At 52.2% G+C, this 13,287-nt stretch overlaps 1 protein-coding gene across 1 annotated transcript in view; it reads left to right on the plus strand.

The window, feature by feature from the left end:
- Positions 1-13,287, plus strand: part of KIRREL3 (kirre like nephrin family adhesion molecule 3) — a 171,643-nt gene that overhangs the window by 124,379 nt on the left and 33,977 nt on the right. The window contains exon 7 of the mRNA XM_045283646.1: positions 8,167-8,272. Coding sequence (XP_045139581.1) covers positions 8,167-8,272 — 106 coding nt within the window. The remainder of the gene's footprint in view (positions 1-8,166; positions 8,273-13,287) is intronic.

Genomic DNA, 13,287 nt, shown 5'->3' on the forward strand with positions numbered 1-13,287 from the left:
CCATGTGGATTTTGTTGCTTCTCAGCTAGATGGCCACTTGTTTATCTTCAAGCCTTTAAGACTCCAGATGCTGTATCTTTTGATAGCCGGGCACCATCAGCTTTCTTCACCACATTTGCTTATATACCTGCTTTGTCTGCAGCGATCCTGTCAGGAAGGTGAGCATCACCTTGGTTATTAGAACCAAGTGTTCTTGCATGGAGGGAGTATTTGAGTAGAGGCCTTTATTTTTCAAGCCACCTCTAGGTGGACTCAAACCACCAGCCTTTCAGTGAATGGTTAAGTGCGTAACCATTGGGAACTTCCATACCAATAAGTATCACAGTCAGTCTGCTGGCCCACTCCAGTTCCCCCTGCCTCCCCCCCCACCCCCCATCACCGTCCTGTCCCTTGGAGAGGAAGCCGGAACAAGCAGCCAGGCTAAGTGGCCCTTGTGGAGGTTTGGCCATAGCTGCCCCTCAGTGAAGGGTCTGCACTAAGATCGGAGAAGGCAGCACTGTTGGTCCATCATCGCGACTGTGGTCCATTCACTTCTATTACCTCCTTCACAATGATCATCTGGTGTCGCTGAAATGATGGCCCTTACTTGGGGAAACTGAGGACATGAAAGGTTGATTGTCTTGCCCAAGGCCACCCACGTTACCAACCTAGGCTTCCTCGCAGCCATCTGGCACTCTTCTCTCCTATTCAGCTCCCGGGAAGCACTAAGTGATCATGATTGGTGCTAACAGTGGCGATGCTTTAAAGCTCCTGCTAGAAATCTCCCCACCTGCTAGAGCTCTGGCTGCTTTGATGGGGAGGCAGCTTGGGTGATTCTGTAGCTGGCCCAGGTCTCTCAACCAGGCTAGAGGTTGGTGAAGAGCAGAAGGACAAGGGCTGTCACAGTAATCACAGCTGGCTGCCTGTCCAGTGAGAGGTTTGTGCATCCTGTGTGCCCCATTGTCATTCCTCCCATGGGCTGCTAACCGCCAGATCCCCAGTTCGTACTTACCAGCCACTCTGCAGGAGAAAGCCGGGCTTTCTACTCCTCTACAGAGTTACGGTCTCGGGTATGCACAGGGGCTGCTCGGCCTGTTCTGTAGGGTGGCTGTAAGTGGGCATCGACTGGATAGCTTTGAGCTTGAGGTTTTTCAGTTTTGTTTTGGGGTGGGGGTGGGAAGCAGAGGGAGACCCCTGACCCACAATTAATCCTCAACAAGACTGAGACCTTGGACATTAGAGTTTCAAATCAGACAAGGAACCCAAGCCTAGGAGGTAAAGGGACAGTATTGCTTCTGCAGCCCAGCGGTGGTGGAGCCTTTCTGGACCCGAGGTCCCACTGAAGAAGAAGCAGGTGTGCAAGGCCAGGTCCTGGACTTGGGGGAGGGGAGGGAGGTAGCGGGTGTGAACAATGTAAGGAGGCTCTTACTTTCAAGATGCTGCACTTACACAACACTGAGAATGAGTGCCCGAGACACTCCTTCGTGCTACCCTCGTCTTGTCCTGGCAAGAGCTCTCCTTTAAGGAGGAGTGGAAGGAGACTCTTAGTTTGATGTGGAGGTGGTGGAGGGGCTGGGGGAGCGGTCAGCGTGGTCAGGTTGATCTCCCCAGGAACTCAGCGGCTGTGTCTGCCCATCCACAGCCCGTCTGTTGGTTACTGCCCTGCAAGGCTCAACGGTTTCTGCTGCCTTCTAGAATCTGAACTGTCAGCCAGGATTCAAGACATTGAGTCGATCCTTCAGATTTCTGGCTCCCCAGAGGGGCTCTCAGAACCCTAGGGCCCCTCTGGAGAGTTGTAGACGCACCACGGCTATGAAGAGGAGCTTTTCAAGTAAATTTGGTTATAAAGGTGCAGGGCAACGAGGAGAAATTCCGGGAAGTCTGCCGCTCGGCTCCTTTGGCCGAAGCACCACCAGCGCTTGGCTTCCCATGCTCTGGGGCAGGGAGTGGCATTTCCAGGAAGACCCGTCGGCTTTGAGTGGGATATTCCACATCTAACTAAGCTGGTCCTGAGAGCAAGGTCACGGGAACCACCCGCGGCTGTGTGCTGGTCGTCTGTTCTCAGGCCAAATCAGCTCCAAATCCCCTGTAGCAATCAGTGTGTCTGCTCCAGGCTGTTTGCCTCACACCAGGAAGACCCTCCTGTCAACAAGGAAATCGGCACAATAGCAGCCCACCTACTAGCGAAGACCTTCCTCTAAATACCATGTAATGAGACAATCCATTTAACCGCGTCCACAGATGTGTTTGGAGAGGGAAAACCAAAAAAGAACGAGCACACTTAGTATATCTTAAATTGAAAGAACTAAAGAAAAAAATTCAAGCTTCAAGTTGCTATATTGTAAGATCCCATGGGCAAAGTGTTGAATGATGCAGGAAGCATCAATGAAAGATGGAAAGAATACACAGAGTCCCTGTACCAAAAAAAAAAAAAACCTTGTCTACATTCCATCATGTCAGGAGATAGTATGTGGGCAAAAACCAATGGTGCTGAAGGAAGAAGTTCAAACTACACCCAAAGCATGAGGCTCCTAAAGCAAGAGTCCAGGAATGGATGGAATACCCACTGGTCTGTGCCAAGAAATTTGGAAGACAGCTACTTGGCCATCTGACTGGAAGAGGTCCATATTTGTGCCCACTCCAAAGAAAGGTGACCCAACAGGATGTGAAAATTATAGAACGATATCACTGATATCACGTGCAAATAAAATCTTGCCGAAGATCACCCAACAATGGCCGCAGCTGTACATGGACAGGGAGCTGCCAGCAGCTCAGGCCAGATTCAGAAGAGGATGCGGAGCAAGGTATGTCATTGCCGATGTCAGCTGGGTCTTGGCTCAAAGCAGAGATTCCCAGAAAGTTGATTACTTGTGTCTTATTGCCTGTGAATCATAACAAACTATGGACAGCCTTGAGAAGAGTAAGAGTCCCAGAATACTTCCGTGTGCTTGTGTGGAACTTGTACATGGATCAATAGGCAGTGTGTAAACAGCAAAAAGGAATACTGAGTGGTGTAAAATCAGGAAAGGTGGGTGTCAGGGTTGTATCCTCTCACTATACTTATTCAATCTGTATGCGGAGCAAATCATCAGAGAAGCTGCACCAAATGGAGAAGAATTCAGCTTCAGGATTGGAGGAAAGCTTATTAACAGCCTGAAATATGCAGATAACACAGCCTTGCTTGCTGAAAATAGGAGGACTTGAAGCACGTGCTGATGAGGATCGAGGATTGCAGCCTTCGGTACGGATCACAACGCAACATAAAGAAGACCACTATCCTCACAACTGGACCAATGGGTAACATGATAAGTGGAGAAAAGACTGCAGTTGTCAAGGATTGGACTGGCAATGCTTGTGGAAGCAGGGTTTCAAGAGATCAGGCAATGCATTGCACTGGGTAACTCTGTTGCACAAGACCCTCTCTTTAAAGTCTTGAACAGCCAGAATGTTCCTTTGAGGAAAGGTGTGCCGGATCCAAGCCATGGACATTTCAATCGCCTCATCGGCATGGGGAAATTGGAGACATTGGATAAGAAAGACCAAAACAGAATCAATGCATTTGAACTATGGTGCTGGTGAGGGATATCAATGGTACCATGAACTGCCAACAGAACCAAGAAATCGGTCTTGGAAGAAGTCAAGGCAGAATAACCCGGAGAGGCAAGGATGGTGACACTTGGCCTCACGTACGCGGGCCACATATCCAGGGGAGCCTAGTCCCGGAGAAGGGCATGATGCTTGGTAAAGTGGAGGGGCAGTGAAAAAGAGGAGGGCCCTCATCAAGTTGGATGGACGCAGTGGCTGCAACAATGGGCTCACACGTCAAAACCATTGTGAGGCTGCCGCAGGACCTGGCGGTGTTTTGCTCTGTGGTTCAGGGTGGCTATGAGTCAGAGCCACCTTGACGGCACCTCACAGCAGCATCGATGACACGTTGTGCCAGGTCTCGAAGCTTTCCAAGGAGGGCTCAGCCACATCAGGAGGGCGGGCGACTCTGAGGTCAGAGGACAACGCTGGGGCTCCCAGAGGGGTCCCCGAGGCAATGCGCAGCATTCCCCCTCGTTTGCGTTCTGGCTCTGCCACTGGCTGAGCCGCCTTGGCTAAGTGATTCAACCTCTATGCCCCTGTTTCCCTCTGTAAACGGAGGCCCTAGCACCCACTTCCTAGCGGAAAGGATGACATTAGCTCCTGCACGTCAGGCCCTTAGCACAGCACCTGACGCACCGCGAGTCAGCCGCTCCTCTGGCTTCCACCTCCTCTTCCATGAATCCCACAGGACCGGTGCTCAGAGCGGATGGCTGCTCCCCACATGCCCCTCACAGTCCTAACGGGAGAAAGGCCTTTAGCCACGGGTCCCACGGTGTCCCCTCCCCTCCCCTGCCTTCCAAGCAAAAGCACTCATCTTCTATCCCTTCTCCTCCTCGCCCCCCCGCGGGGAATTCGCTGGCTCATTCAGGAGGCATCCTGCTGTTTACTGTGGGCGCCGTGGGCTGGGTCGGAGCTGCAAGCCTGATAGTCTTCTCACTCAATCACGAAGCATGCCAGCTCAGCAAAAGCACATTTGTTGTTTGTTTCCCTTGGTCTTTCTGTGTTACCCAACGCAAGACAAAGCCCCAGATTGAGTAATGGGAGAGAAAGCTTAACACGCCCAAGCCTCACCACATCTGGATTCTGTGTCCAGCTGCCAAGTTTCAAATGGAGGTGCAATGAAATCACTGAGTCATGAGGCTGCTCTCTTCTCTCAGCCCCTCCCTGATGCAATTCTTCACACACACACACACACGCACACGCACGCACGGGTGAGCACACGCACATGCAAGTTGCTGATGGAAACACCAGCAGACGCTCAGCTGTAACATCTGTTCGCTGTGATCTTGGTTCCACCAGCTACATCAAAGCCGCCCTCCTCCAAGTTAAGCCGGCAACATCACCAGCGGGATTAACATCGTGTTTAATAGTTGGATATGACATGGACTATTTATATCCTGGGGGCCTGGCAGATTCCTGAAGACCCATGACTGTGCACCCAGAGACCGAACCGAGAGCAAGGGACAGAGGTGCCCCTGATCTGGGGGCGGGGGGGCGCGGGGAGGCGAGGTAACCAGGTGGGAACGTCTTCCTAGGGGTTGTTCTCCCCATTCCTTCCAAGAAAGGTTGGGCGCCAAGGGTGAGGCAAAGACATGGGCGTGATGAAGGCCCATCCGGAGGCTTCCCCGAGATGAACAGTAAGCATCGCAAGAAGGAGGGTCCTCCGCCTGGGGCCTGGTCCATCACCCTGCCTCCCGAAGTTTTGACTCTTTATAAAAGACACTTCAGTGAGGAGTGGGTCTTCCCAAACTGTCCCCCAAGTTCAGTGACAACTTTCTGGGCTCTGGCACCGGCACTGTCTCCACCTCACATAGGATGTTGATAGAGTTGGGCCATCGGACCCAGACAGCAGGGGCCAGAGCCCCGTGCCTGACGCCAGGCTTCTGCAGGCCCGCAGGACATAGGAGCTCTAGGATGCCCCGCTGGGTCAGTGTGTCCTCTGGGGCTGGGCTTCACTGACGCCCCCTGGTGTCCACGTGCACACAGCAGGCAGGGACTTACCGTGTCCCCTTCCTTGAGAGCTGGAGGTCCTCTCTGGGTGGTGACGGGCAGCTGCTGGTGGAGGGTGCAGAGCTCTGGAGAGTTGCCACTCTCTAAGGGGGTGAGCTCTTGTGGCTCTTCCTTGCCATGTGCATCCCTGGCCTCCTTGGACCGGTACTCCCAAGTCTGAGATGGAGATTGTCTGCAGACTTGCCCCTTCCCTTGAAGGCAAGCTTCCAGGATGGGCAGTCCCCACCCGGAGAGGGGAAGGTGGTTAATGCAGGGAAGCCAGGCTCTCACACAGCCTGTCACTGCCACTCAGGAAATGCATCGGCTCCTCTTCACACACCACCTGCCGTTCCAGAGGGCATCCCCCAAGCGCCAGCACAGGGCAGTGAGGCCAGCCCCATTTAGCACAAGCAGGGTGAAGGGGCCAAAAGGTCAAGGGATGCCAGCTCCAGAGAGGGGTTGGCTCTGTCTGAAGCTGGAGTTGCATCACGGTCCTCAGCGAGACTCAAGACCCCATCCGCAGCGTCAGTCAGGGGCAGGGCAGCTCAGGCTGGGACCACCGCCCTCGACCACCGCATCCCTCTGAAGGAAACTGCCTATATGGCCTCTTTGTCCGAAAGTGGACAGGGCCACTCAAAGTTCCCAAGGAGCTTCCAGAATGTAACGGAGCTCCCTGATGGGAACTGACCCAGAAGAGCTGCCTGGGCTCTGGGTCCCGTCTGCCTCTTCACTCAGCTTAGCATGAAGCTGCAGCGTGGTAACGAGGAAGAAGGGTAGAGGCCGGCTGGCTTGGGAGCCCCGGGAGCCCAGGAGTCCAGGAGCATGGAGAAGTTCTGTGGTCACTGCCCCCCGGCCCCACGGAGCTGGTCCTCTGTCTCCTTCAGCCTGTGCACCTCGATGTCCATCTGTCTCTCTCTCTGCGTCTGTTTGTCTTGTCTTTCTCCTTCACGCCTGTCCCTTTCCCTGTCTGCGTTGTCTCCCCAGTGATCTTTTTCCTCTACTCTGAAATCTTTGTCGGATTATATGTGTCTTTGTGTATATATATCCATCACTCTCCACTTCTTTCCATCTGTCTGTCTGCTCTTTGCTTGTCTCAATTTCTCGGCCATTTATTCTTTTTTTTTTTTTAACATTTTATTAGGGGCTCATACAACTGTTATCGCAATCCACACACACATCAATTGTGTGTAAAGCGCATTTGCACATCGTTTCTCAAAACATTTTCTCTCCACTTAAACCCCCGACATTAGGTCCTCACTTTTCCCCTCCCTCCCCGCTCCCCCCTCCCACATGAGCCCTTGATAGTTTATAAATGGGTATTTTGTCATATCTTGCCCTGTCCGACGTCTCCCTTCACCCACTTTTCGGTTCTCTGTCCCCCAGGGAGGAGGTCACACACAGTTCCATGTAATTGGTTCCCTCTTTCCTACCCACTCTCCCTTTACCCTCCCTGTTTCACCACTCACACCACTGGTCCTGAAGGGCTCATCCGTCCTGGATTCCCTGTATTTTCAGTTCCTATCTGTGCCAGTGTACCTCCTCTGGTCTAGCCAGACTTGCAAGATCGAATTCGAGTCATGGTAGTGGGAGTGGGGAGGAAACATTTAGGAACTAGAGGAAAGTTGTATTTCTCATCGTTGTTACATCGCACCCTGACTGGCTCGTCTCCTCCCCGAGACCCCTCTGCAAGGGGATCTCCAGTGTCGGCCACTTATTCTTACTCTTCCTTTATATGCCTCAATCTGCGTGTGTCTCTCTCTGTGCCTCGCTCGTTTCTGTATCTCTTTACCTTTCTCTGTTTCTTTACCTCTTCTCTGTCTCTCTGTCTCACTCTCTCTGTCTTCTTGTTTTCTCTTTCTCTCTCTCATCTCCCCCACCCACCCCCAGGCTCTCTGCCCCGATCTCAGTGCATCTCTTCATATGCTTCTCTGTGCCTTCTCTCTGCCTCTCTCTCGGACTTTCTATCTGTCCCAGCTCCCACCCTTCACGGCTAGGCTCCTGCCATGCCAAATGGGAAAAGGATCCCAACCGAGCGCCCTGAGGGCTGTGGGCACCAGTCAGGATTCAACAAAGATGAGGAGCTGATGAGAAGGTGTAACTCCGGTCCCCCCACCCCCGCAGTTAACGGGCACACTGAACAGTGAGAGAACAAACCCACATATCCAAGACAGAAAATGCCTCGGTAAATGGGACTCAGTGCCCTCCTGCCCACTCACACCCACGTGGCCCACCCCCACCTCTCTTTCCTGCTTGTGCTGTGCCAGCTGGAATCTAGGAGATGGGCAGGGGACTCCTGGACCAGAGAGCCACCGTTTACAGAGTGTAGGCGGTCAAGCCATTGCCTTAAATGGACAGATGGAGCCCTGGTTCCACGGCCAGAAGCAACTGTCCAATGCAGACACCTCCTGAGTATGGAGGGGCCTTCTGCTGTGCCCCAAAACTTTTGGGGGGGAGAGGGGGGCTATTGAAGCACTGGCTGGTCCAAGAGTCCTCAGGTTAGTCTCTGGCCTTTATCCTCCATGCCACCCAGGCAGGATATTTCTGCCCCATGCTTTTCTACATGGTGGGCACAGCTCCCTGCTTGTGTAAGCCCGACCCTTCTCCCGGCAGATCCCCCTCTTGTCAACCTATCTGTGGAGCCCCAGCCGGTGTTAGAGGACAACGATGTCACGTTCCACTGCTCGGCCAAGGCCAACCCTGCGGTCACCCAGTACAGGTAAGAGCACTGTGGCGGAGGCAGGGCCCCATCCCTGCAGCCTATGCCCTGCCCATCGCCTGGGGGGGTAGCTTATGGCTGTCAGCACAAGCACAGTATTGGCTTTGTGGGGGGCTTGTATTTGGCCTTTACCCAATAGCTTCTGTCCTTCTCATCATTCGTAGCCTTCCCAATTCCTGACCAGGTGAGATTCCTTTCCCTCCACTCATAAGGTGACCCGATTTTAACATTGGTAAAGCAGGACACCATTAATAAAACTCAAATCCTGGCGAAATAACCACATGGCAGCCAAAAACTGTATATCCTTGCTTGTCGTGCATCCTTTCCAAAAATTGGGACTTTTTTTAAAAAGCTGCGGGCCGCGAGAAAAATTGTTAAAAATCGGGACTGTCCCAACAAAAGCAGGACGTCTGGTCACCTTATCCACTCACCTTCTCCCACACCTCCCCTGGCAGGAAAGAACGCCTTCTTTCCCAGCCACCCTCACCCATCCAGCTCCTTCCCTCCATGCCTGCACATGCTTGACTTCTGCTGCCTGTGTTGCGTGCCTCTGGGGGGCTAGCGTGTGCATTGCTCCTTTCCGAGAAGACAGAGAAAGTCGCAGAAAGAAAACAAGGAACACCCGGGTTCCATACTGTCCAGTAGGTCAGAGAGATTGTCCGGGGGAACTCGCCCTGTGCAGGGGCACCTGGGAACTCGCTCTACCCTGCTTCCGTGTGCCCCTTTCCCACATGCCAAGAAAGAGTCTGTTTGTCTCTGCGCTCTCTCCCGTGATGGGGCTTCTTCAAGGCAGGCACAGGGTTGAGCTGCCGCGGTTCTCGGCACGGTGTATGGTGTGTGAAGTTACTCAGTGACTATGGGTTGGGAGGTGAGACCCGGAGCTCCTTCTCTAAGCCATGTCACCACAGTGGTTTCAGTCTAAACCAGCCTCAGGGGCTCTCCAGGGCAGACTCGGGCCTCTCACCCCTCTAAACCCAAGACACTTAACCACCCCCTCCCTTTTTTAACTTTGTTATGAATTAGATGAAGGTGTACAAAGCAGACCACCCGTTTGATGGCCAAGCTATTGACACACATTTTGCTGCAAGCCATCCATTGCTGTCCCTGTGATGTGCCGTCACTCACCCCGCTTCTTCCCTGAGGTTCCTGTTCCCACCCCTCCTTCCCTCCAAAGCCTCTGAACCTCAGATGAATGCTACCCCTTTGATCCTAAATGGTTGATTGTTCTAACCTGCTGCAGTGAGTTTAGTTCCGGATCCAAAGTGTGGTGGCTACAGTCCTGAAGGGTCTGCTAGTGTCTGTCAGACCAGTGAACCTGGTCTTGTTTATGATTTTGGATTTTGTTCCACAGTTTCCTCCCACTCTATCCAGGACCACCTAATGTGATCCTGTCCAGAAAGTTGGTAGTGGCAGCCGGGCACCATCTAGTTCCTCTGGGTCGTGGAGGCTGGTGGTCTGCATGGTCCATTAGTCCATGAGACGTACTTCCCTATGTCTTTTTATTTCCACCATTCTGCTTTCCTCCAGCAAGGGAGAGACCCAGAGTTGCACCTTAGATGGCTGTTCACTAGCTTTTAAGACCCCAGTCACTGCTCACCAAAGTGTAGAATTGTGACCTTGTAGACCACATTATGCCAGCTGAACTTGGTGTCCCCTGAGACCATGTCCTGATCCTTGAGCCCCAATGCCACATTCCAACACGATGTTTCCTTATGTCTAAGACATTTTCATCATGTCACCCCCTGTTTGCTCCATCACATCCATGGATCTATTTGCCACAAAAGTACATACTCGTGCACAAATGTTCTCTCTCAAACCTGTGTCTGTGTGTGAGTGTGTTCCCGCTCTCTCACCCACACTTATTTAGGCTGCCCGCCTATCCAAGCAGCTGCTCACAGATAGCCACTGTGCCAGGAGTGGATTATAACGGTAACTGCTTCTGTGGCCTCTAACTCTTGAAAATCCTCCAACATCTTGCCCTCTTTCCATCCATTTTGACCAACCTCCTTCTTAGTGCATGTTGCCTTCCCCTTCGCCCAAGTTAACGCCTATCTACCCTCTAGCCAGATGACTCACCTCCATTAGACTCAAGCCACTCACCTCCTTTAAACCCAAGACACTTACCTCCTTATCTCAGGATGCTTGCCTTCTCCAGGCAGAAGACGCTCCCCTCCTTTAGACCCAGCTGCTGGCTCCCATTTCCATCAGAACACCCACCTTCTTCCCCTGAGGACAGTCACCTGTCCTCCTAGCCAGTATTCTCTGATGGTGGAGCCCCGCTCCCTCCTGATGGTGGGGCTCAGAGTGTCCTTTCTGCTAAAAGAGCAGGTCTAGACTTTGAAAAAAAATAAGCCAGCCGTGGCAGGTGAAAAGTAGGAAAGACTAGAGGCATCGTAGCAGGCATGGAACAGTATGAAAGGAAATAGGCCAGAGAGTCAGCCGGAAGTGTAGAGTGGAGGAAGGAGGTGCTTCTGACCGTGGGAATACAAGTAAGCCACGCTGGAGCCAGAACCTAGGACGATGTATAGTTTCAAACACTGGGGCTATTTTCAAATCGGTTAAAAATCTACCTGTACCATCTGGCTTAACTGCCCATTGGCCTGGAGGCAGGGGGACCAGTTAGGTGGCCTTGAAGGTCCTTCTGAGCCTCTGGACTCCAGGCCCCCTTGGACCATGCAGCCTCGTCAGGCTCAGAAGAGCAGAGCAGAGCTGTTTCTGCCTGGACCTGGCACCTCTCTGGAAGTGACCAGAGATGCAGAAAGGACCACCTAGAGGAATCTTTGTCTCTGTATGCATTTGGCTGCTTCCTGCCTACTCCCAGTTCTCAGTTCGGGGTCCCCAAACACCAGACACAACATACACGGAGAACCTCTAGTGTCCATTTCCCAGGGCAGCCCTCCATAGACGAAGTCCCCCAAATGCCCAGACACCAGAGCACACAACTTCCCACTTCCAATTCTCATCCCCTCTTCCCCTCCTTCTTTAAGAGGCGCCACATCATCCAAGGACCAAGCTACCAGAAGCCTGAGACAGTGAGCCTGACCCCATCATCCACAGGCCTTCACCCGCACCCCATACTTCTCAGCCGGGCATGTTGAACAAAAGCCCTTGAGCCAGCCTGCTGGGCCTAATTCTCAAGGTGACCAATTTCACAAAAGCAGGACACTAAGGGTGATACTATCAGGAGCCTGGGTGGCATGGTGAGTTATTCACTGGGCTGCTAACTTTGAAGTCAGCAGTTTGAACCCAAATGTCACTCTGTGGGAGAAAGATGAGGCTTTCTACTCCTGTGAAGAGTTACAGCCTTGGAAACTCACAGGGGCAGTTCTACCCTCTCTTCTAAGGTCGAGATGAGTCGGCAGTGAGTTTGAGGGATTGTGTTATTTGTTTTGTTTTGTTTTGTTTTGAACAATGATAATAACCTCACTGCCATTGAGTCAATGCTGACTCATAGCAACTCCCTGTGGGTTTCCAACACTGTCACTGTTCTCAAGAGTAGAAAGTCCAGTCTTTCTCCCAAGGAGCTGCTGGTGGTTTCGAACTGCTGACCATGAGGATCATCGCCCAATGGGTAACGACTACAGCACCAGGGCTCCTGAAGGAGGATAAGAATGAGGTCTAAGCATCCCCTTACAGAAGGGTCGCAGAGAGGAGACGAGCCAGCCGGGGTGTAGTATAGCACCAATGAAACATGCAATTTTCCTCTAGTTCTTTAATGCTTTCTCCCCCCCACCCACTATCATGATCCCAATTCTACCTTATAAATCCAGCTAGACCAGAGGATGTACACTGGTACAGATCAGAGCTGAAAACACAGGGAATCCAGGACTGACAAACCCCTCAGGACCAACAATGAGCGTAGCGATACCAGGAGGGGAAGAGGAAGGTGGGGGAGAGAGAGGAATAGATCACAGTGATCTACATATAACCCCCTCCCTGTGGGACGGACAACAGAAAAGAGGGTGAAGGGAGACATCGGACAGTGTAAGACATGAAAAAATAATAATAATTTATAAATTATCAAGGGTTCGGGAGGAAGGGAGGGGGGAAATGAGTTTGGTTTGGGTTGGGTTTTTCCAAAATATAAAGTCAGTACCCAGCCAACCACAGAATTTGCAAGTTCAAGGTCACAGTGTCCTTGAGGCTTTCCCTCCCTCTGCCTCCAATCTGAAGCTCCCAGAGGAGGCACTCACTCTCCGTACAGAGGAGGAGCTGCCCTGCTCCTGTCTGCTTGCTCATCCCCCTGGTGCTGCTGTAACACAAGAACCACAGTGGGGGTTTTTAAAGAACTCCTGACATCCTGAAGACTAGGAGTCCAAGTCAGAGTCTAGGTTGTGTGACTTCTTCCTGTCAGTCAGCCCAGGTAGTTCAGCACAACCTGCATGTGGCGTCCGTCTTCCCTGGGTGTGTATGTCTCTGTCCATTCATCTCCTTTCTGTAAGTCAGAGGTGATTAGGTTTCAAACCCTCCTTATTTGGCTGACCCAATTAACATGACAAAGAAAACCCCCTATTACCAAACATCAGATTTGCTGATGATCTGTTAGGATGTCAACACATGTTTGGACGGAGTTGGGGGGTGAGCACAATTCAGTCCATTTCTCATCCCCTCCTGATCCTCGGCATTCCCCTCGGGCCCTGCAGGGAGGGGCTGGCTCCTCCGGGGGTTGTCAGGAGCTCTTCCGGCAGGCCCTCCTTCAGTGAGGCCTGCACAGTAACCCCAACTGTCTGTCTAGGTGTGGGCATTGGATCCACAAGGAAAAGCCTTAAGCAAATCTGTCACCTAAGTACATTGATTTTCCCAAACTGACACTGACAAGCTTCCAGGGATCTCTGCTCATTTCCATCAGAACACCCACCTTCTTCCCCTGAGGACAGTCACCTGTCCTCTTAGCCAGTATTCTCTGATGGTGGAGCCCCACTCCCTCCTGATGGTGGGGCTCAGAGTGTCCTTTCTGCTAAAAGAGCAGGTCTAGACTTTGAAAAAAAATAAGCCAGCCGTGGCAGGTGAAAAGT

This window comes from Echinops telfairi, unplaced genomic scaffold (assembly GCF_000313985.2).
Source record: "Echinops telfairi isolate 266 unplaced genomic scaffold, ASM31398v2 ScPeMD7_7465;HRSCAF=8503, whole genome shotgun sequence".
Taxonomy (NCBI): domain Eukaryota; kingdom Metazoa; phylum Chordata; class Mammalia; order Afrosoricida; family Tenrecidae; genus Echinops; species Echinops telfairi.